Source organism: Molothrus aeneus, chromosome 2 (genome assembly GCF_037042795.1).
Source record: "Molothrus aeneus isolate 106 chromosome 2, BPBGC_Maene_1.0, whole genome shotgun sequence".
NCBI classification, from domain to species: Eukaryota; Metazoa; Chordata; class Aves; order Passeriformes; family Icteridae; genus Molothrus; species Molothrus aeneus.
Window position 1 is genome coordinate 113,763,798 of NC_089647.1, and position 25,443 is coordinate 113,789,240.

At 43.7% G+C, this 25,443-nt stretch overlaps 1 protein-coding gene across 1 annotated transcript; it reads right to left on the bottom strand.

Annotated features, from left to right (window-relative positions):
* Window positions 1-10,328: 10,328 nt before the first annotated feature.
* Window positions 10,329-25,228, bottom strand: B3GALT5 (beta-1,3-galactosyltransferase 5). The gene is made up of 3 exons (XM_066571694.1): window positions 25,059-25,228; window positions 12,931-13,113; window positions 10,329-12,338 (listed from the first exon to the last, which is right to left on the bottom strand). Exons 2-3 carry the CDS (start codon window positions 13,009-13,011, stop codon window positions 11,385-11,387), a joined length of 1,035 nt encoding a protein of 344 aa, XP_066427791.1. The 5' UTR covers window positions 13,012-13,113; window positions 25,059-25,228; the 3' UTR covers window positions 10,329-11,384.
* Window positions 25,229-25,443: the final 215 nt, after the last annotated feature.

Sequence of the window (25,443 nt, forward strand, 5' to 3'; positions counted from 1 at the left end):
TGGGCCATTTCCTCTTTGTGTCTCCTTTGTAAACATTGAGATTCATTTTCCCCCATTGTCTCCCTCCTTATTTTCACTCCAGAGGAGTCTGAAAGGCTGGACTGGACTTTCTGGTTTAGATTGAAAAAGTAGCTGAGACCAATCCCACCAGGTTGCTTCCCAGTGGTCTGAGGAATCCTGCTTTGTCTCTTTCCAAGGAAGTCAGGTAATCTTTGCCTTGATGTAAAGATTCATGAAATTATGCTGCAATGAATCTGGGCCAGGAAAAATTCTCAAAAACCTTGTAACACCTAATTTAACCCCTCTGATTTTTTTCTTTGATTTCATTTTTTCCTTTTTTTCCTTGCTGATTATTATTATTATTTCCTGATTATAATAAAGCCACAGCTCTTTGCAGAATTGCTGTGGGCCCTTAATAAGGAAAGCTTTGGACATAATCTTATTCCAGACTTTCACACCCAGGAGGCCACGGGATTAAACACTTTTTTTTTTTTTTTTGGCACAAATACCCTCACAGTTTTTATTTGCCCTGAATAAATCTGCACAACTGGAATGCTGTGCTCCAGTCCTCTCCTGCCAGCACTCCTTGGGAACCACATTCCATGCTTCTCCTTTGCCAGGAGCATTTCTCCTCTCCAGCCCTAAAACCAGTGAGTTGTAGCTGGAAAAATGAAAAATGTCATCATTCAGGGCAGGTAGATGAAGACATTTATCGTGGAGCTCAGGCAAGATGAAGTAAGAAAGTTTATCACACAGTGACAGGAGATGCAGCTCTGGTGCTGTCAGAGGGAGTGTAAATCCGAGAGGGAAATTTTTTAATACATCAGTTCCCCTGGCAACATTTTCTTTAGCTTTAGAAATGCTTTGTCTCTGATTCAAACAGCTTTAATTGCTCTGGTTATATCCTTCAGTTTATTCTAAAGAACTTCTCAATGCATGGTAATGTGCCAAGAAAAGGGAAACATCATTCTCTACACTCATAATCGTGATTGCAGTTTTTCTTATTGCTTAAGGTCATGCTTCTTAGGCTCTTCCTGAGGCTTACATGGAAAACCAGATTCTTCAAGGAGTTCAAACAAAGTGCAAATCTGTCCAGAACTCCTTTAAAACTGGTGCTCACCACCTCTCTCTAGCAAGCACAGTGAGTCCAGCTCTGGGCACACCAGAGGAACAAAGATTTGTCAGAGGAATGCACAGACACTGAGTCCAGGGCTCCAAATCCCATAGGAATTCCCAGGAAAATTACCGTGGGACCATGGAATTAAACCCCTTTTCACACAGAATCCCACAGAATTTATAGGATTGGAAGGGACCTCTGAAGTTCATCTTGTTCAACATCCCCAGGCCTTTCTTATTTTCCTGATGATTTTGCAAGGGCTGCCAGTTATGAGAAATGTTCATGCTCACACCTCTGAAAATAGAATACTAATGAATATTCCCCAAGTGCCCCATGGGGGTACCAGCTGTGGGTTTCTCTGGGTCTGGATTGAAGGCACTTGAGATGGTGTTTCATGTTCAGACTCAGGTGTTTATTATTTCTTATCAGTAAAACAGTCTCACTGCTGTGAGTTCAGCAGCTTTTCATTAGAAGGCACAAAATGGCAACAATCTCTTGTTCCAAGGTCTTTTAAGACTGAACTCTGCAATGAAGAACTGACACCTGGATTATTTTCCCTTTTAACCCCAATAACTGATCCCAAAGAGCTGCAATGGGGACTTTTCTGCCCAATTACAAAATGCCACCCGAACCCATGGAGAAGAAGGAAGAAGCAGCATGAAGAAGAAACCCAGGACCACACCCTGTGCCCTCCATCTTGCTGCCATCCACAACACACTAAAAACCCCAAAACCTCAATTTCTCACCAAGTGATGCACCTACATTTCACACTTTTGTGGATTCCAGTCTATCTTGAAATCTAGACAACTTTCGCCATGGATGAGGGTCAAAGTCAGTGCTCCCCTGGGGCTCAGGGCAACCCAGAGCAGACAGAGAAATATTCCCAGTGCCCTGGGTTTCCACAGTGCCTCACAGGCATGATCCACACTGCACTGCCATGATGAGAGAGCAGAGTGGCACCAGCACAGTGGGTGCGATGTTGGGAGAGCTGTCTGTCTGCCTTTTGCATTTTCACGAAGCACATCCATCTCCGTGACTGACATCTTGCTGGCCCCTTTGGGCATTCAGTTAAGATCACCAGTAGAAATGGCAGAGGTTTTTTTGGAAATCAATGTTTCCTCTGCACTGTTTGTGGTACCAGGTCTGTGACTGAAAGCTGCCCTTTTGCAGTAGGACGCTGTAAGGCTCTGGAGAGATGGTTTCAGATACTCAATTTCTCTTCATGTGGCAGAATCACTGCTGTGTTTGGGCTTTCTCCTGTAGAGGAGCAGTGAATTTCTTTTGATATTCAGGCTGAGAGAGCTGGGGCTGTTCACACCAGAGAAATCTCCAAGGAGACCTTACTGCACTTTTCCATTATCTGAAGGGGCTGCAAGAGAGCTGGAGAGGGATTTTTTACAAGGCCTTGGACTGATAAGACAAGGAGTAATGGCTTTAAGCTGAAGGAGGGTCAGTTTAAACTAGATATGAGAAAGAATTTTTTTACAATGAGAGTGAGGGAAACCACAGCAGGTTGTCCAGAGAGGTGCTGGATTTCCAATCCTTGGAAAACTTCAAGGCCAGGCTGGACAGGGCTCTGAGTTGAAAATGTCACTGCCCACAGCAGAGGGGGTTGGACTGGATGAACTTTAAAGGGTCCTTTCAACCCAACCACACAGATTTCATGATTCTGTTGGGTCATTTCCTTTGAAACACTTGCAGACAAATTGAGATCTAAAAGCTGAGGGAACTGGTGAGTACTCAAAGATCTCAAGAATACAGTAAAGACTGACATTTTAAAGGATAAATCTTCCAGTCCTTTCCTCTTCCATCTCCCATGCACCTGAAGGTGGTGTGGCTCAGGAAACCTCCTGCCAGAGTCTCACCCACAGGGCTTGGCCTCAGAATAAGGGCCTGACATCCCCAAAATGGGCTGAGGTGCCTGTCCTGGATTGCCAAGCAGATTGTGTTCTCTTTGCCATCTGGATGGCAGTTGTCTGTCACTGTGATATTTTATGAAAACCCCTTTGCCAGGATTTCTTCTCCTGGGAAGCTTCAGTTTCTCCCTGTTTTGCTGCTTTGGAATGTGATTTGGGGAATTGTTTACCCAGCATGTGAATTGTTTTAACTTAATGACCAATCACAGCCAGCTGTGTCGGGACTCTGGTCAGTCATAGGTTTTTGGAATTCATTCTTGCTTAGCCTTCTGATGTAGCCTATCTCTTTCTTTAGTATAGTTTTAGTCTATAATTTCTCTTAATGTAATATAATGTAATAATAAATCAGCCTTCTGAGAACATGGAGTCAAATTCTCATCTCTCACCTCATCCTGGGGACCTCAAACACCACAGGTGTCTTCTGTTCATTGGGCAGCTTTCCTTATCTCTTCCACAATCACTCCTCCCTCAGGAGGGGACATCTGCTGATAACAGCCATTGAATGTCCCTGCATGGCTGATAAGAACTGCAGCATCCCATTGGGAGATGTGAGCCCAGAGGGAGGAGCCAAGCATTCCTGCCTGGATATAATCTGGAGATTCTGGAACACCAGCACAGCTTCTGCACTGGATTGCCCAGAGGAACAGCAGCTGCCTCTTCTCCCACTGGATCTTCAGAGGAAGAGACTGCACCTTTCTCCAGGATCCCTGCTCCAGCAGAGCCACCCCTGACACTGCAGGAGGGCTGAGCCACAATTCCAATGGTTCTGCTGCCAGCACCCTGACCCACAGGGTGTCAGGCTGTGTTCTGACTCTGGCAGTGTTGTTTTGGTTTACTTCATTGTTTATTTTATCCTTTTTTACTTTCTTCCCTAATACAGAACTGTTGTTCCTGCTCCCATATTTTTGCCCAAGAGCCCCTTATTTATAATTTATAATTAAAATCTATAACAATTCAAAATTGTTATAACAATTTAAAATTTAAACAATTTATAACAATTATAAAATTTATAACAATTAAAAATTTATAGCAACTCGGCGGGAGGGGGTTTACACTTTCCATTTCAGGGGAGGCTCCTGCCTTCCTTAGCAGTCACCTGGCTTTCCAAACCTAGACAGTGCCTCACAGCCCCTCACCCTGAGCTGTCCCACCCCTCCTCACCCTGTCAGCAGCCAGCAGCATCACTCCCACTCCACGTCCTGCTCCCAGCTCAGCTCTCTCTGCTCTCTCATTCCCCTCTGCACCTTGACAAGCAGCAGCTCAGGGTGGAAAAGCCGCAAGTCCCTTTGTGTACCCGAGTCAAACATTTACTTACAACTGCTGTTTCAGCAGGAATAATTAAATTAAACACGAAGGGATTAGAGCTGCCTGGCAGATCCAGGAGCTGGAGGTGCAAATCACAGCACATCACTAATTTATGGCATTCCGTGCACGGGAGCTTGTGGGGTGGAATTGTGTAACTGGAAATGGAGCTGGGATTCCTCAGGAGGTGATTGCAGACCTCTGTCCCTGCACCCAAAGTCATAAATTAAACAAGGTCAGGTTAGGTCAGTAGCTGAATGCAAGGAATGTTGTGTACATGGTTCACTTGGGCAGATTCTAAGAAGGGACATGGATTTATTTCTTTTTTCCTGCAAAAAATAATGCATCTTTGAAGATGTGAAACATTATTTTTCAACCCTTAAAATAATCCAATTACATTTTTCGGTGAAAATGTAGTTAAGTGAATTTTTTAGAAGAACAGCCTCAAATTCATTGTATTACAAGGCTTTGGAAAAAGTCTCTTGTTTGCTCAGCCAGAACATGTGCAAATTCAATTCTGCTTTTTCAGGCTGGATCTCCTATGTGCTGCATATGTCTAAGTTTCTGGGAATATATTGCTGTCGTGAACTAATGAATTGGAGTCCAGCTGTAAAAAAAAAAAAAAAAAACAAGCAAAATGCATCAGAAATGTAAGGAAGATAAAATAAAAGATAAAGGCAGTAAGGGAGGACTTTTATGGGTTTTTTTTGTTCATAACTGCTTGTGTTTGAAAATCAATCTGACAGTCTTCAGTTATTTCACATTTCTCTTTCAAGTGATAAGAGAATAGCCCTGTACTTCCAGGTCCCAGAAGGACCCTGGCAGCCATCCTCAGGCACACAGTGGGGCAGAAATCACTTCAGTTTGGGCTCTTCTTCCCAAAGGTATCAGCTGTGGTTAAATTTCTCTTTTTCTTTCAATTCCATCACTATTTCCTAAATAATTTTTGAGGAAGGGAGAAAATTCAACAGTTTCAAATTCAGATTTAGGAAGACCAAGTGTTGAGTGCTGCCTTTGGGTCACAACAACCCCAGGGAGCTCCAGGCTGGGCAGAGGGGCTGGGAAATGCCCTGGGGGTGCTGGTGGCAGGGGCTGGACACGAGCCCAGGGGTGCCCAGGGGGGCAAGAGGCCCCTGGCAGCTGGGCTGGATGAGGAATTGTGTGTGCAGCAGGAGCAGGGCAGGGATTGTGTGGTGATCACAGATCCTCTGAACAGACAGAGGCACAGTTCTCTGCCAGGATTTTCCTGGGAAGCTGTGAGAAAGTTCAGAGAAGAGAATGAGAAACAATTCTTATCTCCATTTGCTGCACCTGTTGTTGTGGACATGTAGAATGTGTTATGGAGATTATTTACCAAAGAGTGATTTCTTAATTAGACACTGGATGGTGTTTAGAGGGATTGACCAATTAGGTCAAAGCTGTATCAGACTGTCAGTAAGGGTTACAAACTTCTTAGTAAGATAGTATAGTATAATAATATAGTATAGCTTAATGAAACAATTGATCAGCCTTCTGAAGTCATAGAGTCAATACTAATTATTCCCTGTTCAGGGGACCATAACCACAATAGGATTGTCCCTCTGTGCTGGCTCTGAGAGCCCCTCCAGGGCTGGGCCCAGTTCTGCTCCTGCAGGAGAGCCCTGGAGGGGCTGGAGCGTGTCCAGGGCAGGGAACGGAGCTGGGCAGGGGCTGGAGCCCCAGGAGGGGCTGAGGGAGCTGGGCAGGGGCTGGGGCTGGAGCAAAGGAGGCTCAGGGGCCCTTGTGGCTCTGCACAAGTCCCTGCCAGGAGGGCACAGCCGGGGGGGTCGGGCTCTGCTCCCAGGGAACAGGGACAGGAGCAGAGGGAACGGCCTCAGGCTGGGCCAGGGCAGGCTCAGCTTGGACAGCAGCAGCAATTTGCCCATGGAAAGGGAGCTCAGGCCTTGGCAGGGGCTGCCCAGGGAGCTTTGCAGTGCCCAGCCCTGGGGGGATTTGAGAGCTGTGCAGATGTGGCACTTGGGGACATGGGGACTGCTGGACTCAGCATTGCTGGGTCCAGGGTTGACTCGATGACCTTCAATGTCACTTCCAACCCAAATGATTCTCAGATTCTACTGATTTTAACTGGAAAAGGAAGCCGCCCCCTGACACATCAAAACATTGATACATTCACAACCAGAAAGGCAAGCAAACACACAAAACTAAAATAGCAAAATTCTTTACTAATAAAATATCAAACATGGAACTGCTGGCTCAACACTCTCATGTTTTATGCAAATAATACAAACATTGTCACGCCTTTGAAATGAACATTGCATTGTCACCTGCACACATCCAGGAGGAGCAGCATCCCTGTCACATCCAGCACACCCCAGGAGCCCTTTTGTCCCCTTCCACTCTGAAAAAAGGCCAAACTTCCATTGCAAAAATCCACCTCTGTATTTTCAGAAGTGCCTGGGAGGGTTGTGCCTCCTCAATAAGTCTGAGTCAGAGGAGCTGTGAGACCAAATCCTTTGTGCACAGATTTGAAAACCCTAATTTAAACTGAGAATGTGTTAGTTGATGAATTAGGGTTGTGGGGAAAAAAAATGTATTAATTTTTATGCATCCAACAACTGGTCTTGGAAGAAATAGAGTGTGCTGAAATGCAACCAACTCTAAGACACTGCCAGCTCTGCTGATTTCTGCACTCCTCCCCACTTAGAAGGAGTGCAGTAACTTTTAGATGACCTTTTCAAAGCTATTCATTAAAAAAAAATAAACATTTAATGAACTTTTAACCCAGAATGCAAAAAAACATTGGAGTACTGCTCAACTTCTGCAGACAAACTGCCCCCAAATTGCCTGAATTCTTTTATCAGCCTATACAAAATTTAAAAAATAATTATATGTACACTGCAGTATTGTGTTTACAGTTCTACTTACATTTCTGATCGTTTTGTGATGGCCTTTCATAGGAAAATGAATCTAATTTTGCAAAAGGCCACTAATACTGTTTTGATTGTTTTAAAATTCATGATCTGAGGCCTCAGCTGCAAAAGCTAATTTAATTTAGCTGATACATATAAACTCACTAGCACAGTGGTTTTGTTTAAACAAATGGATTTGCCTTAGATGCAATCATCTGCTTTTTCTTAAATCACATTTTCCAGCAGGGTAACTTTATGTTTTAAGTAATTAATTACTCAATTAATATATTCTTATTCAAAGCAGCCTAGGGAGCAGGGGAAGGGTTTAGTCTGGAGAAAAGGAGGCTCAGGGGGGATTTCACTGCCCTCCATGGAGGAGTGCAGTGAGGGTGTGCTGGGATGGGGCTTGGTCTCTTCTCCCAAGTGAAAAGCAACAGGACAAGAAATGGCTTCAAGTTGCACCAGGGGAGGTTTAGATTGAATTTATGAAAAATTTCTTCACAGAAAGGGTGGTAAAGCACAGGAACAGGCAGCCCAAGTGGTGGAATCACTGTCCCTGAAAGTGTTAAAAAATGTGTAGATGTGGTGCTTAGGGACATCTTTTGGGGTTAATGGTTGGACTCAGGGAACTTGCAGGTTTTTTTCCCAACCCAAACAATTCTATGATCCTGTGAATTACAAGATCAGTTTCTCATTTACACAAAGAAAATCATTACACTGAGGACAATTCTGTGCAGCAACTGAATGCATTGACTTGGGAAACCACTCTGCAAAGAGGAGAGGAACAGAAAAATCCCTGAAAATCTGAATCCCTCACACTGCAACCCAAACTCATCTGCTCCTCAGCAGAGCTTCAGCAGGGACAAATGAAATAGTTCTGGACAGTCAGGGGACAAAACATCCTGAAGGCAGCAACAGAGGCATCCTGCACAGGTCACTGGAAATGACAATTCCACCTCCCTGGGTGGTTTCAGCACCTCGTGTCAGGTCCTTGTTCCCAATCCAGCAGAGATGGGATTCATGGAGCCACAGAATGGTTGGGGTTGGGGTTGGGGTTGGGTTTGGGGTGGAGGGAGCCTTAAAGAACATCCATTCCCACCCCCTTACCACAGGCAGGGACATCTTCCACTGGAATTTAACCCCAAAAACTCAGAGGTTGAGTCTGCAGAAGAACAGTCAGCAGCTGGATTCAAGTAATTTGGAATATTCCTGGACTCAAATAAAAGCCCCAGCCAAGAGGTCAAGCCACTGATGCAAAGCCACAAACTGCTGGCACCAGGCACAGAGGTGAGACCTGCAATTGCCTGCAGGATTATTTCATTCTTATATTATTATTTTTATGACTGTATTATTACCTGTGAGAACAAGAACAGAACATCAGGCTGATGATGCTGTCCCAGCTGACAGAGTTCTGCCCCTCAAGACAAGGAGCTAGCAGTGACCAGGGTAAATTCCTTTGTGCTCACCAATTTTCCATAAATTAAAGGAATAACCAGCTTGCACCTCGGGCACAACAGCAATGAATGGCACACGATATTTCTGCATTTTACATGGAAAGAATAGTGAGTAAAAGGATGTTGGCTTGGCTTTATCAGTCTGACCCATCATGCCTTCTGAAGGCAGAAAAAGTATTCAAAAATAGCTGAATTTTAAGCAAAATGCAGCTATTTAAATATTTTAATTTGTTAAATAAAATATTAAAATTTTATTGAAGAAGCTTAAAATGCAAAAGACCATTCTTCTGACAAACAAATTAACATTGTTTCTTTCATCATCAGTGGTCAAAAATAAGTGTGTGATCTCAGGTTACACCAGAGGAAAAGAAATTAGATATTATGACCATTATTAAACACTTCTCAGGATCTTCCTGCTGAAAATATTTACCCTGCTCTTCAGACACAGACAAGTAAAATGAGGTACTTGGAAAATCCTTGCCAAGAAGGAAAGGAAAGGAAAGGAAAGGAAAGGAAAGGAAAGGAAAGGAAAGGAAAGGAAAGGAAAGGAAAGGAAAGGAAAGGAAAGGAAAGGAAAGGAAAGGAAAGGAAAGGAAAGGAAAGGAAAGGAAAGGAAAGGAAAGGAAAGGAAAGGAAAGGAAAGGAAAGGAAAGGAAAGGAAAGGAAAAGGGAAAGGGAAAGGAAAGGAAAGGAAAGGAAAGGAAAGGAAAGGAAAGGAAAGGAGGAAGTGGCGGAAGTGGCGGAAGTGGCGGAAGTGGCGGAAGTGGCGGAAGTGGCGGAAGGAAGGAAGGAAGGAAGGAAGGAAGGAAGGAAGGAAGGAAGAAAGAAAGAAAGAAAGAAAGAAAGAAAGAAAGAAAGAAAGAAAGAAAGAAAGAAAGAAAGAAAGAAAGAAAGAAAGAAAGAAAGAAAGAAAGAAAGAAAGAAAGAAAGAAAGAAAGAAAGAAAGAAAGAAAGAAAGAAAGAAAGAAAGAAAGAAAGAAAGAAAAAGAAAGAGAAAGAAAGAAAGAAAAGAATCCTTCTTTTCAATGAAAAGAAAAGAAACAATAAAAATAAATAATTCCAAAATAATAAAATCTGTTTTCCTGCCTTTCTTCCAAGCTTTTACCGTGCTGGATGTTGGATCCCCTCAGCTCCCCTTGGGAACAGCTCCACTTTCACTGCTTTTTAGAAAAAACCCTTCCCACAGACATTACAGGCATTCCATGCTGATAACACTGACCCGTGTTATCAGGTCTAACTGTGCCTGCAGGAAAATCAAACAGGACCGTTGCATAAGGGAGGAGTTCTCAGCTCCTTTCTCCTCAGAGCCCTGAAGGATTTTTCAGCATCTGCTGTAAAGACCCCTCTCCTTATCTCTGAAATTTATAATCATCCCAGGGATTTCATGAGGCCTTCCCTGGGAATGAAATAAGAAATAGGGCTCCCAGCCTGAATGATTACTTGAGCACATTTTCCACTAGGTCTTGTTATAAAAAGGGAAAAATCCTCCTCTCTTCTCCCTCACACAGCCAGTTTCTCTTTGGGAAAAAAAAAAAAAAAAAAAAGTCTAAATCACTGTAAGTGACTCTGGTTTAGCCTTGGCAAACCATTCACAGCAGCTCTCAGGCAATCAAAGTGAGACACAAATATAAAAGATGTCTCCAGGGTCTATTTCAATAGGAAGAGCAGGCGCCCTGCACTGGCTCCATCACTGGATTATTTTCAGCAGGAAGCACACACAAGGAAACAGCTGCAGCAGCTTTTACACCTCCACCAGGTGACCTGCAGTGCCCAAGGTTGTCCTGAGAGTGTTGCATGGGCAAATTCTACCATCTCTGAAAAAATAAAAAATAAAATAAAAAAAAATTGGTGTAGACTGAAGGAGGGATCTGTGCCAGGATGCAGCTCAGCCCACTCAGAGCTGGCTGCAAGGGCAGGGCTGCAGCTCCCTATGCCAGGAGGGAGCATCCTGACAGCTACAAATATCATCCCTTAAGTGCCTGCACAGATGGGTGCAGTAATTCATCCAGAAGATGCTGCAGATTTTATTCCCTGAACAAAAGTGCTTTGACTTTTTTTCTTTTTGTGTTTGGCACAGCAGAAATGTTCCCAGGCCTCTGGCAGCAAGATTTGGAGTATGGGTTAGCAGGCCTGGATGTTTCAGGAAAAAAAAATTGTAACTTGTGTAGAGAAGGGATGCACAGAGGTGGGAGTGAATGGAGAGAAGGAGGTTTGCAGGTTCTTGGGCAGAAATAGGGAATTTTTTCACAGAAAGGGTGGTTGAGCACTGGAAGGGGCTGCCCAGGGAGGTATTCAAGATTTGAAAAGAAAAGAAAAGGAAGGAAAGGAAGGAAAGGAATGACTGGATGTGGGAAATCATTGCCAAGAAAGATTTGAAAAGAAAAGGGAAGGAAAGGAAGGAAAGGAATGACTGGATTGGGAAATCATTGGGCACTGGAAGGGGCTGCCCAGGGAGGTATTCAAGGAATGACTGGATGTGGCACCCAGTGCTCTGGTTTAGCTGACCAGATGGTGTTTAGTCAAAGGTTTGACTCAATGATCTTGGAGATCTTTTCCCACCTTAACAATTCTCTGATCCTGTGATTAAAACAACCATTTCTAAAGCCTTTAACGTGACGGAGCTGGAGTTAATTGGGATTTTGCTGGAGTGGGGAGCAGCCCTGGAAAAGCAGAGAATTTCAGTCTGTTCAGTGGGGCAAGGTAGGTGCTAGAGCACTCCTCCTTGAGTGGCTGCCACCAAGTGGTTCCAGTAGCTCAGCTGCTCGGCTGGTTTGATTCCATGGCACGTCACGATTTTCCTGAAGCGAGGAACAGAGAACCTGATCCTTTCTGGGAAAAACGTCTGCTCCGAGTGAAGCTCCTGCAGCTGAATTTTCAATTTGTCCAGGCACAGCCCTATGAACACATCCTCCAGTTTAATGAAGGGAACACTCTCAGAAATGTTGTAGATCTGGCTGGCAACGTCGCTGGATAAAACATATCCAGTCCCGGAACAAAAGGGTGGGTAGGTTGCTCCTGGATACTCTTCCCTACTCACATACCACTTACTCCTTCTTGTCCTGATGGGGTACTCGTGCAGTTTTAAAAAGCCTGTGAAGAGCCCAGTGCTCTTCTTTTTCCTCAGGAGCAGCTCAGTGAGGTAAAACACATTGACAAACACGTCCGTGTCGGTTTTCATGGCGAAGCTGGCCTGGGAACAAAACCTGTGGATCCACTCCATCCCCATCATGGTCTTCAGGGTCAGGTTGTAGTAGGTGTCAGTGAAGTTCTTCTGGATGATGTCTCTGTAGCTCTGGCTCTCAGCAGCCAGGCCAGCCTGCTGGCTGGGGTCCCCAGGGCTCCCCAGCAGGAACAAGGTCACCACGCGCTTCCCCGCCACCGTCCTCTCCCTGCCCCAGCTGTGCCTGATGGCCATCCTGGCATCCAGCTGCTGGAACGAGCACGCCACCAGCAGCACAAGGAAAGGAGGGTTCTTGTGGCAGTCCACACCTGGGAGCTGGGAGAAGTTCCCTTCCATCCTCCTGAAGGTCTCCGTGGGGAGCAGGTAACCCTGGCTGCTCTCACAGAACAGGCAGAAGTCGGTCCAGGTGTGGAAAAGCCAGAGGCTGGCACTGCTGAGCCCCACCAGGCAGACAAACAGCCTGAACTTTCTGGAATCCATCTGAAAAAGGAACAAGAAGGAGCAGCACATCCATAAAAATAATCTCTGGTTCCTCTCAGTGCTCTGCTGCCAAGTCCCCGCACGCGGGGGATTTAAAGCCAGGTCAGCTCTAAAGGGAAGCTGCTGTTTGAGGGCACTCAGCCACCTGCATTTCTCCTCCTGTCACCCCCAGGAGATGTTCTGCTGGCAGATTCACACTTGGGCCTAACCTGAATCTGCCCTCCAGGCCAGTGTGTCCTCAGAAACCCACACAAGGATGTCCCCTGAGACACCAGGTTACCCAGGCTGGTCCTTCAAACCCTTCCCCATTTTCAGCATCCTACAAACCAGGTTTAGACCCACCAGGGCCAGAGAAGGAGCAGATTTATGTATCCATTTCAGAGGGCAGAGAATAACAATGACAGTCTTTTGGTTTGTTGGGTTTTTGGGGGGGTTTGGGTTTTTTTTGTTTTATTGCGGGGGTTTGGGGGTTTTTTATTGTTTTTTGTGGGGTTTTGGGGTTTTTTGTTTGTTTTGGTTTGGTTTTGTTTTTTGGTTTGGTTTGGTTTGGTTTGGTTTTTTGGGTTTTTTTGGGTTTTTTTTGTTTAAATACCATGTTTTTCCATTTGTGCCTGTGTCCCAGAGCCAGCAGCTGTCCCAGGGTCACACCCAGCCAGGTTCCTCTCATCTTCATCACCTTTGCCTCCCGTGGGGCTCTTGCACCAACCCAGAAACTGCTCCTGATCCTTTTGCTGGAGGGGCCATGAGTCACATTTCTGCAGTTGGGTCAGCTGCTCTGAAAAAGAGAAAAGAACCAAAACAGCAGTGGGTCATTATTTGGATGTTTCAGCCTGTGCAGAGTTTGAGTGACTCACCAGGACCTGCTGAGGTGAGGAGGGGCTTCTCCTATTCCCCTTCCTTTTTTAAGGGAGAAAGATCCAAACAGCAACAATGCTCACTCCTCCTTTAACTTTGTAAGAGATTAATGAGCTGGACATCTGGCTATAAATCTAATAGAAATTTTGAGTGAGAGAAAAACTATCAAAGCAACCCCCAAATCCTTCCAGTGCTGAAAATATGACACATCTCCATGAATTAACCTGGTGAGAGGAGTTTAAGGCTTGAGTTGCTCATTCCAGTAAGCCCCAGGCTCTCCTACTGCTGTTCTAGAGCACTAGGATGGGGCAGTTTTCACCAAGGCAAGGGCAGCCCTTCCACCTTCCCCCTTCTCAACAAGGAATTGTATCTGGCTCCCCACCTGAAAACACAGCAAACCAAGTTAACCATGCCCAGAGCTGCAGATTTCATGGAAATATTATCTCTGCCTTCTGACCAGGAATGTTCTGTGGAGACTCCCCCAAATCACCCCAGTGCCTTCCTTTTGCTCAAATTCCCCTTGCCAGGCAATAAAAGGTTTTGCATTGCAGGATTTAAACTCATTTGAAAGTCCAGCCAGGTGTCCCTGGAACCAAATCCTACTCATTTTACCCCCAAGAATAATCCCATTGACTTCAGTGGGGATTCTCAAAGCATGAAACAAGGAGAACTGGAGTCTTGGTTCACTGGAACTGCTCCCACAGTAAAGTGCATTTTTTCAATGATTCACTAATGAATTTTGACAATATTTCAAAAGTTCACATTTCTTCTGGCACTTAAATTTTAATTCATTTTATCCCTAAATAGAGTATTCCTCAGATCTGATTTTTCCTTGTATCTATAGCTCACAGTAGTTTTGTAATTAACTTTACAACTGCTTTAGTTAAATGCATATGTAAAATTGTGTGAGATTATACCTATGCAGTTATATTATATGTACATGCAAAAAATTGAACAAAAATCTGCTCTGCATCTGTTCTCACATTTTTCAATGGCCTGGGAGGAAGCACATGAATTACCTGAATTGTGTTTTTAGGACAGGAAGGTGTTTTGAGGTTGACAATGGAGATGTAGAGAGGTTTTTTTCCTGTCACCAGCTCACAGAAGACTGTTTAAAAGTCTGATATTTCTCTGTTACAGAAATTCCAGAACATGTACAAACCAAACACTGAAATAAGGAAACAATGGAGAGCAACATTCTGTTAAAACCCATTAAAACCTTTCCACAAATGTGCAAGGTGCCATAACACACAGCAACCATTTTACAAGATTTCAGTAGAATCAGACTGATGTAACATGACCATTACTTACTTTTGTTTCCAGCACTAGTAACAGATCTAAAAAATATTTGTAAATGTCCTTGTTTTGGACAGCTGGGTGAGCAGCCTCCCACCTTTACCATTTTTTCTTTCCAGAACCAGATTGCCTTCCCCTCTCCAGAATCACAGAGTCACAGAATTTCTAGGTTGGAAGAGACCTTCAAGATCATCGAGTCCAACCCGTGTTCTAACACCTCAGCTGGATCATGGCACCCAGTGCCACATCCAGGCTTTTTTTAAACACATCGAGGGATGGTGACTCCACCACCTCCCTGGGTGGATGATTCCAGTATTTGACCGCTCTTTCTGTGAAAAACTTCCTCCTTAATTCCAGCCTGTGTCTCCCTTGGCACAGTTTGAGACTGTGTCCTCTTGCTCTGTCGGTTGTTGCCCGGAGAAAGAGACCGAGCCCCAGCTCAGCCCACGTATGAAGGAGCACAGCTTATACACACACAAAACCACACAAACACACACGGCTGGGCAATGCAAATGCTGCCAAAGGCATGCAAATTTTGACTCTTTTATTTTAGAAGCTTTGCAAGTGGCACAGGTATCCATGGATCCTCTCCCAGCAGGTTCCTGCGTGGGGATCAAGGGGTGGGCAGTGGCCTTGATAAGAAGAACCATGGAATGGTTTGGGTTGGAAAGGACCTTAAAGCCCACCCAGTGCCACCCCTGCCATGGCAGGGACACCTCCCACTGTGCCAGGCTGCTCCAGCCCCAGTGTCCAACCTGGCATTCACTGGGAGAACTCCAAGGGAAAGGGGTGACACACAACCAAGCTGCTTCCTCCTCTAGCCAAGGCCATTTTTCTTCAAAAACCATCCATTCAATCCTTGTTTTCAGATGAGCAGGGACGTTTCTGAACTCTAAAATTGTTCCTGAACACTAAAACCATTTTATATTAATGCAGTCAGGGCATTAACAGTTCCTTGGAGCACTGAAGTTTCTCTCTCAGGGAATTAAATCACCCTGGTGCTGTCTCCTTACCCCTGAGATGCTGAGCCCCCCTCCCATCCCCATTTTGCATCAAAACAAATATTTCTGGTAATATAATAAAACATTTTGCATCAAAACAAATATTTCTGGTAAACTTTATATAAAAAGTCCTTTTGCATGACGAAATATTTGATTTTTATCCGCGCTCTCAGTCAGAAATCAGGGGTTTTAATTATCTCAATGCTATTTCCATCTCTTGTTGCTCCAACTGCAAAATATTTGCCAAAAATTTGCCTGTTTCATATCCTAGAGACTTTTCTTAGACTGACTGGCACTTCATGGGTCTCTGCAGCTGTGGCTTGCATGGAATCCTGGCACCAAACATGTGGGAGCTGCAGCCTCTTCTCACACTCACCTGAAATGAACACATAAAAAAAGACTCTGCTCTCTCTCAGCAGCTTAAGGGGAGCTGAAATGTTTTATTCTCTTTGTTATTTACCAAATCCTTCCTTTTTCTTGAGACTGCCTCTTTTAGGCAAGTCACAACACTTCATTTTTCAGCACCAAGTGTTACAACAAGTAAACACAAACAAGTGAACACTCTGCAGTGATTACAGATGACTCCACAAATGCATTTTGTAGCAGTTCCCAGCTTGGTAGCCATGAATTAAGCCAACCTCATCCAAGAGTTTTCTTCTTTCTGCCCCTCTTGTTTTGCTTTTTCGACCCATTTTTATCTGCTGGGCTTCAAACTCATCCCTGATGTAAGGGCAACATTCTTGTCCTAGAAAAGCAAATTTTTCCTTAAGGCCATGTGGTTGTGTGGAGCCTCAACATGCCTTGAGAACATATCCAGCAATTAGTTACATTTAATATTTTAGCTACTTGAAATTCTCATCGGAATTTTCATGCCAAATCCCTCAGTGAAACTCCAAAGGTGTTTTTGGCGAGCAAAGGTTTTGGTGAACTCTGGAGATACACTTACAGATATGAGTAATACTCCAGTTGCAAGGCTGTTCATTCTTTATCCTCAATTTCATTCTGGCTGGGGATAATAATTTAAGTTTAATAGTGTAATTCATTCTTTGTGCCTTTCTTGTGGCCAGCATGGAGGGTGTAAATCCCACTGGATTCCCAAGGCCTTGCTAATTTGTCCCACAATTCCTGCTATAATACAAGACCCTCTGTCAGATGGCATTCCTAGAGGAGCTCCAAAGCATGGAAATAATTGATTTAGAAATATTCCCACTACTTCTTTTGCCATGCTGGTGCAACAGGGAAATGCTTCAGGCCACCCAGAACAGGGATCCACTAAAGGAAATTTACAGCTCTCTTTGCATGGAAGTTCTGTAAAGCCAATTTGCCAATAATCTCCAGGAGAGTTTCTACATTTGATGGCCTCTATCCCTACTTTATCCCCTCAGAAACTATTCCTTGTCCAGCAGGGGTGACTGCCCATACCTCAGGGTGAAATTTAGAATATAATACTCTGATTAACTGAATTTTTGTGCTATATTCTGGTTAAACATCTCTGCAGCTCTGTGGCTGTGACTGCTCACAAACAGCTGGGCCAGCCTTGGCATGAGGGAATAAATCAAAAGATTTCACAGGATTTAGTAAACCCAAAGCTGGACACCTCATCAGGGCTTTTTAAGTCATTTGAAAGCAGCCTGAGTACCAGCAGGCCATATAATAAAGTATTTCTGTATTTAAGAGTATTTCTGTATTTAAAAGTATTCGTGGCTCCAAACTCTGTTTGGCTATTACCATATAAAATACTTGAAAGTCCATACAAAGGGTGGACCAATAATCCAAAATTCCTTTAAATCTATTACAGTGAGCCATTCCAAATTTATTTATTTATTTATTTATTTATTTATTTATTTGCCTTTTTTCAGTGTGATTATGACTGTCTTGGGTAATTTAGCAATTTTTGGGTTTGTTAACCATTTTATTAAACCATAGTTAGCCATTTTTATTAACCCAAAAATGCTCTTGAGTCTTGTACTAACTGAAAATCTTCACAATTCCTATTTTTGTCTGGCAAAATTGGAGTTCACCAACAACCTGTACCTTAAAATTTTCTTAATCTTAAGTAATGAGCCTTTTCAATGCTTTAATTTTAAAGGACATTGGTTTTGTCTTACCAGGCCATTGGTTCTCACAGGTTCTGCTCTTTGATTTTCCAGGAATCTCCCTGGCCCACACAAAGGGGATTATTGCATTCTTAATTCTCTTTGGGATAGGTTCAGATGGGGAAGTCAGTGTAATATCAAAATTGAAGTTTACCTTGAATTGAAGTATTTAGAATCAGGGATTTGAATGTCTCCTTCCTGAAACTTGATTTTTGCACTCAATTGTCTCAGTAAGTTTTTCCTTAATAACAGTTTTGGAGATTTAGGCAGGTACAAAAACTGATGGGTTATTTATAATTTTTCTAGCTTGAACTTCACTGGTTTGGAAAAGGGGCAGAGTTCACAAGGTCCAGTGGCACCAGCACTTGTGATGGAGGCAGCCCTAAACTTCCCTTGCATTTAATACTGACTAATTGATATTTAATACTGAGTAATTGGTTCCTGTGCCTTCTAAAAATTCCAGGTTTTCATTTCTTGGGGCGGCTGTTACCAGAGGCTCTGCTGCTGCCATGAGAGGCTTTGGAGGAGTCCTGGGTTTTACCTGAGCATACTCCTACTTCCAATATTTATATTTATTTTGTAATTTGTGTCTTGATTAATTCCCAATCTTCCTAATGAAGATTGAGGAACTGAACCACTTCCCTTGTTACAGGACTCCTCCTTGGGGTTAAGAATTTTTGCTGTTTTCTTAATAATTGCTCTCATTTTCTGCTTACTTTTTTCCCCTTTCCTTTCCTTTCCTTTCCTTTCCTTTCCTTTCCTTTCCTTTCCTTTCCTTTCCTTTCCTTTCCTTTCCTTTCCTTTCCTTTCCTTTCCTTTCCTTTCCTTTCCTTTCCTTTCCTTTCCTTTCCTTTCCTTTCCTTTCCTTTCCTTTCCTTTCCTTGAAATTTCCTTTCCTTTCCTTTCCTTTCCTTTCCTTGAAATTTCCTTTCCTTTCCTTTCCTTGAAATTTCCTTTCCTTTCCTTTCCTTGAAATTTCCTTTCCTTGAAATTTCCTTTCCTGGATTTGCACATTTTGAGACACTGCCCATGCAACATCAAGTAGTTTACCTGTATTAAAACGATCCATTTCTTGGATTTTTGGTAGTTTTATTCTAATATCATCTGAGCATTGTCCTATGAAAATAAGAGCCAGGCAACTTTTTCCTTCCTCCCAAATGTTTTCTTATCTTTATTTCTCTCTTATCCGTGCCTGCAGCTGCCCTTTTCAGTTCTCCATGCACAGGATTTTACAGCTAAGTGTTAAACTTTCATTTTTCATTTACAATCTAAATGCTGGTTGCTGTTTCACCAAAATATTAGAAAACCAGGTTTCAAAATCTCTGTTTTAAAATACCAGAATGCCAAGTTTTAAAATACCAAAGTAACACATATTTAAAATATTCGAATACTACATCCCAAAATACCAAAGCAACCCAGTTTCAAAATATTAAAATACCAAGTTCCAAAATACTAAAATAATTCTGCCTCAAAACGCCAGAAAATCAAGCTTCAAAATATCAAATTAACCCAAGATATTAAAGATATTAAATACTGAAATACCCAATTCCAAAATACCAATTGTCAGGTGTCTTATGTGGGCAGGATTCCCAAACTCAAGAGAATGCCTCAATGTCACAGTGGGATCCTACCTGTGTCCCAAAGGAATCTGGGGGAATCTGGGATTTTCTCCAGGAAAGTGCCAGCATGGAAAATCCCAGAGCCTCAGGGGACACCAGGCAGTTGTCCCGTGTGGGTTCACCAGAAACGGCACCAAAATTGGCAGGAACAAACTTTTCTAACTTTCTTTCTGTTGCTTCTTTTTACATAATTTGCCAAAAACCCACTGGAGGTCTCTTTATCTGTTCCTCCACTGTCCTAGACATGTTTAGCATCCTCTGGGCACGCCTCCACATCATTTTATACAGAAAACACTTCATTTTAGTTAGCTTTTTGTTTGCCAGTCAGTCTTTAAGCTCTCTTCAGCAGCTGCAGGGGAGGTGGAAATGTTTGTTCTCTGTGTTATTTATTATTGGGATTCTATGAAGAAGGTGGCCAAGGTCTGGGATCCCAATCCCAAACAGCAACACTCTGTATTTTGCAAGTTCCTATTTCCACCAGATTCATCCCTCCTCCACCCTGCCATGGGTTGGTTTTGGGGTCCCTCTGTTCACACCTCTGACCCTGGTGGAAATCCTTTGTGTTTCCCAGACATCAAGCCATGGTTACTCCTATGCCAAAACCGAATGACTGCATCAGAATTAACCTGACATCTCCTTTAATGAGTGTAATTATCTGAAGAGCTCCAGGAGATGAGGGCTGTGTGCCAGAGAGCTCAGGGAAATCAGCCTGGCCTGAGGCAGAGGCAGGGAAGTAGGTCTGGAGTCCCCCTGGAAATACCAATTTTAAAAAGGAACTTTTCTCACCTTTTCTGGGGCAGAGCTGCTGTCAGGCTCAGCTGCTGATGTTCTGCACCCAGGTCACACACATCAGCCAGGGAAAAACCCAAACCACAAATGAGCAAAACTGCTTTGGGCCACCTGCAAAAGTCCTTGCTTTGTAAAAGGACTCAGCTGCAGCCCCAAAATCAGAGGCACAACTCAAGAGTGGGACCAGGAGCTCCAAACTCAGATCCTGCACAGTTAAAGTCAGCAGGGCTATTCCCTTTTGCCTTTCCTAATCACTGAGTGGAACATATGCCCTGCTATAAGGACTGGTAAAAGCTGCTAACTCCCAATTTTCCCTGGAATAAAGCCCCTAAATTGCTTTTTTCATAAGCTCAGCATGACACAGAGAAGGATTAAGCACACATAGATAATAAGAAAATGTCAAGAACAGCAGGAAACTTTTTTTTTTTTTTTTCCTAAATGCAAGAGTTTCAGAGGAGCAGGGGCCAGTCTGGAGCTCTCAAAAATGACATTTCTGCTGATGCAGTGGCTTCAGCAGTGCCTGGCTCACCAGCTTTATGAATTAACAGTGTGCTCACCCAAACTGGCAGGCAAAAAGGGTGGAAACCCAAAAAAAAAAAAAGTGCAGGACAAAGGGAAAAACTTTTTATGCTGTATTTTCTGAACCTTTTTCCCTTTGATACCTCTCACCAGCCTCTTCACACACACCAGTTTCTATCATTTCAACACTGAGTTGCTGGGGTCATTTTTTATGGCCAAATCCTCTCCTTTTTTCCTTTTTTTTCTCCTTTTTATTTGTTTTTTTGTTTGTTTGTTTGTTTGTTTGGGGTTTTTGGGGGGTTTTTGTTGTTGTTGGTTGTTTTTTTTGCTATTGTCTTGTTTTGTTTGGTTGCTTCGGTTTTGGTTGTTTGGTTTTTAACTTTTGGGGGTTTTTTTGTTTTGTATTTTTGGTTTTTTTCTTTGTTTTTTTTTTTTTGCTTGGGATTTTGTTTTGTTGTTTGTTTTGTTGCAGGTTTGTTTTTGTCTCGATTATTTTCACCTCTTTGGTTTTTCTCCCATTTTTTCCACAGTGTGGTGGGAGAGGGTTTCCTTCCCCAGTTCCTCCCAGGCCTGCTGTGATGGGATCTGCATGGAAAAAAGGGGTTTTATTTTAATCTTTCCATGCTTAAAATGAGCCTCTGGTTCTCCAGAAATGTTTTCTGCCCAGGCAGTGGCTCTGTCCCAGAGCCATCAATTAGAGAACAGATAGAAAAGGAGCATTACTGTTATGGATTTGCAAATCCCACTACGTGGCCTGGCTTATGCTCTGTCTTTATGTTACTAATGCCCATTTAGCTGATTGACCCTGTGACTCCAACAGCAGATTGAATTTGCTTTGTGGAAGGTTGGGCTGGTTTTTTTATTTACCTCTTTTAGCTCTCCTCATTAAAACTTGGGGTTTTAATAAGGAGAGAATGAAGAATAATTAAAAGAAAAATATGTATGGTTAAAAACAAGTGAGTTACGAATTTTCTTGAAGAAGAAAAATTAGTGTGAGATCTTACATTCTAAATTAAAATGAAATACCATTTACCATATATGCAGATATATGCATGGCCAACATGGCCTAAACACTGGCACAGCTCTAATAAGCAAAGAAACATTTTTCACAGCAATCAAAGAAAAACCATGGTCAGAAAAAGGAGGAATTTTAAAATATAAGTTGGTTAAAATTCAGGTTTAAAAAATTCAGGTTTAAAAATTTCAGGTTTAAAATTTTCAGGTGTAAAATTGGTTAAATTGCTCAGTACTTGAGCAAGAGTCTCTTCAAGTTTCACTTCCTTGCCCTATCCTGCTCTGAGGCTATTTCAGAAGAGAAATGCACAATAACAGCACATCAACTCCTTAACCTCACCCATTCAGAGGCGAATTTGCACCATTTCCTCCTCTGAGTTGTATTTTCTGTGCCACAGAGGGCAACTTACTGGTGGTTAACCACAGCCCCAGCAGATTGCATAAACTCAACTTAAACACCTCAGGCACAGGGGGAGTCCTGCAGGCAGCACTCCTCCATTTAATAGCTGCAGCTTTGTTTTTACAGGGAAAAAAAACATTCCTGGGCCTCATCCACTCAGGAAAGTGTTTCCAATTCAGATCTAGAAGTGTCACCTCAGATGTGGAAATTTCCACATTATTAAATTAAATAATAATAATACTAATACTAATATTAATACTAATACTAATAATAACAACAATAACAATAATAATTATTGTTATTATTATTAATATTAATATTTAATATTTTATATTTTTATATTTTTATATTTTTAATATTTTAAATATTTTAAATATATTTAATATTTTTTAAATTTAAATAGTTGCAATGGCCCAGACCAGGTGTCCTTGGGTTCTGCTTCTGTCCCCACCCCTATGTCTAAGGGAAAATCAAGATCATGGCAGGAGGGATGGAGGGAAGGCCTTTGTGGCACAGGAATCTTTTGGACCAGAGGATGCATCTTCCTCCTTATTTAAAACAAAAAAAAAGAAAGAAATCAAGAGCCATTAGCTTTTAATGCACCTTGATCTCATCCACCCAACTTGCTCATAACATCTGTTTTGAAAAGCCAAAAAAGGATCCTCAGACCTAAATGCAATTTTACTCTCAAAACCAGCAAAAAAAGCAAAATGTTTGTGTCTTGGAGTGACTCAAAGTGAAACAGTTTGGCAGGAGGTGCCACTGCTCTGGTGATGTCACAGGAAATAAGTGCTGCAACTGAGGAGTCAAAAAGAAATATATATTCCCAGGGACTTTAGCCAAGCTAAGGAAGCTTGCTTCTATTTTAAAATATCAGCTTGCTTTTCCAAGCCACCTGCAAAATTCTCTGGATGGCTCCTGGCCCTTAAACACCCACAAAAATGTTCAGTTTTGGTGTTCTGAAGTCCAGATCCTTTTTTCAGGATGGAGAAGATGCTGCAGTGAGGGCTGGAGGCTCCTTTGGAGAGCTCAGACCATCAATGCAGGGACACCCAGTGCGCCCCAACCCCCACTGCAGGTGCTTTTTGTCCTTTTTAGGAGCACATTTGGACACTTTTGGCTCGTTCCACTGGCTCAGGAGATGCAAACACAGCTGGCAGGCAGCCAGCCAAGGGCATCCTCTCTCACAGGCAGGGAGAAGGGCAGTGCCCTGGGGCTCTCTCATCTTGGTAGTGTTTTTTCCCAAACCTTCAGCCTAAAAACCTCCTCCTCCTCCTTTCTCTGTCCTCCCTTCACCTGCTGAGTGCCAACCATCCCTCTCTGGATTTCTCTCCAATGCTAATAGACTCTTGTCCTAATGCTTCCTCTGTTCCTACAACACCACCATGTTCCTTTTATCCCTGATGCTAATGGGCATATTTAACTTATTTCAGAATGGCCTCATGAATCAGCAATTTCATCCTACTTGCTCTATTCCAAAGCCCAGATCTCAGCACCGATAAGCAATTGTCCAACAAGGGATGAATCAGAGCAACCTGACCCTGTGTAAACCAGTGTGCTTCATTGTGCTGAGCAGGAATAGAACCCAGCTCACATTCCTCTTATCTTCATAAACAAAGTAAGGAGGAAATTTCTTCCTTAGGCTCTTGTTGCCTCTGCCAGGACTCCAAAAGTCCAGTTCTCTGAGAAATTCCGTGCCCCCAAACCAAATTATTCATTGCACCCTCTTTTACAAGTAGTACTACTGGTTGTTTTTCCTCATCTTAATGCAAAAGAGAAATAAAGCTGGGAATGGTTATTTCAGATGGAATGAGGATCTTGCTCTTCTGCCTTGGAAACAGTCTCAAGATACATGAAGGAAGAAGTAAAATAGCACTGAAGAGAAGTGATAATTATGCAAGTTTAAAAAAAAGAAAACCATTCAAAATGGGAAAAATTGCCAATAAAGATATTCCAATACCAGTCCTAAATCTTTGACTGCTGCTCAGTCCTGATGCTATCACTGTAGGGTGAGAACCACTGTGGGATGTTACATTGCAAATGGTTTTTTCCCCTATTTTAAGCTTGGGGGGCACTTGGAGCAGGTGAGCCAGGTGCTCATGCTTTGCCCTTTTGTTTCATTCTGCCTCTTGGCACAATCATTTTTTGGTGTTTGGAACTCTATACTCCCCTAACAGCTGAACTAAGTCTTTGCATTCATGTGCCTGTTCAAGCATCAAGTCTGGTACTTTGGGAGGAAAAAAATCTTCCTGGCCAAAGGAACACAAATCCAACCGTGGGGCCCTCATGCTGGCAAATCCTTTGTCAATACCAGCTTGGCTTTAAAAGTGCTGATTTTACACAGAAATGTTTGTGGGATCAGGGCCAGTGGCTGTGTTTGTAATTACTTACCTGTGCCTCGTGGATATTCTGTTTTTCAGCATTTTATCCCAGCAGGACAGTGAGGAGAACACTGCCCTGGCTTTGTCCTAACTGATCCTGGTCTTTATGTGGGGCTGCCAAAATGTTCCCCTGTGTACAACACCCATAAAATCCGGCAAGTCAGATTGCTCATGAGCACGTTTTCACCCCAGAATCAGTGCACCACACCCCTTTTACCAGGGGAAGGGCATGGCAGCCCCGAGCTGGGGACACCCCTGGATAGGCAGGTGTGGATTTGGATCCCGGCTTCCAGCAGGGTCACACCTGCAGCCCCCTCTCCTCTCCCTCTCCCACCCACCAGGGAGAGTTTGGGAAAGTCGGAGCAGCGGCTCCGAGGGCACATCCCAGGGCTGGAGGGAGAGAAGGGAGAGAGAGGAGAGAAAGGAGAGAGAGGAGAGAAAGGAGAGAAGAAGGGAGAGGAAAAGGGGGACGAAAAGGGAGAGGAGAAGGGAGAGAAGAAGGGAAGAGAAGAAGGGAGAGAAGGAGGGAGGGAAGGAGGGAGAGAAGAGGGGAGAGAAGAGGGGAGAGAAGAAGGGCGAGAAGGAGGGAGGGAAGAAGGGAGAGAAGGAGGGAGAGAAGAAGGGAGAGAAGGAGAGAGAGAAGAAGGGAGAGAAGGAGGGAGGGAAGGAGGGACAGAAGAGGGGAGAGAAGAGGGGAGAGAAGAAGGGAGAGAAGGAGGGAGGGAAGGGAGTCCCAGCTCCCGCTCCTACCCGCAGTTGCCGAAGGCAGCGGCGCCTCCTCACCCCGGGCGCCCTCAGCGCATCCTCCGGCGGCTGCGGCTCTTCCCGGCGGGATCCCCGGGATCTGCGGGGCTACAGCGGCCCGGCTGTGTCCCTGCCACCCCAGAGCCCCGCTGTGCCCAGCGAGGGGCTCATCCTCGGCCCGGTTCCGGAGGCAGAAGCGGAGGAAGGCGGCGATGCGGCTGCGGTAACCTGAACTCCCTGCTGCCGCTTCCCTCCCTCCCTCCTCCCTCCCTTTCCCCCTCCCTCCCTTTCCCCCTCCCTCTCTGCCGTGGGTTACAGACCCACCGAACCTCTGCTCCAGGATGGTTTTATTTGGGGTGTTTTGGGTGGGAGGTGGGAAGCAGCGTCCTGC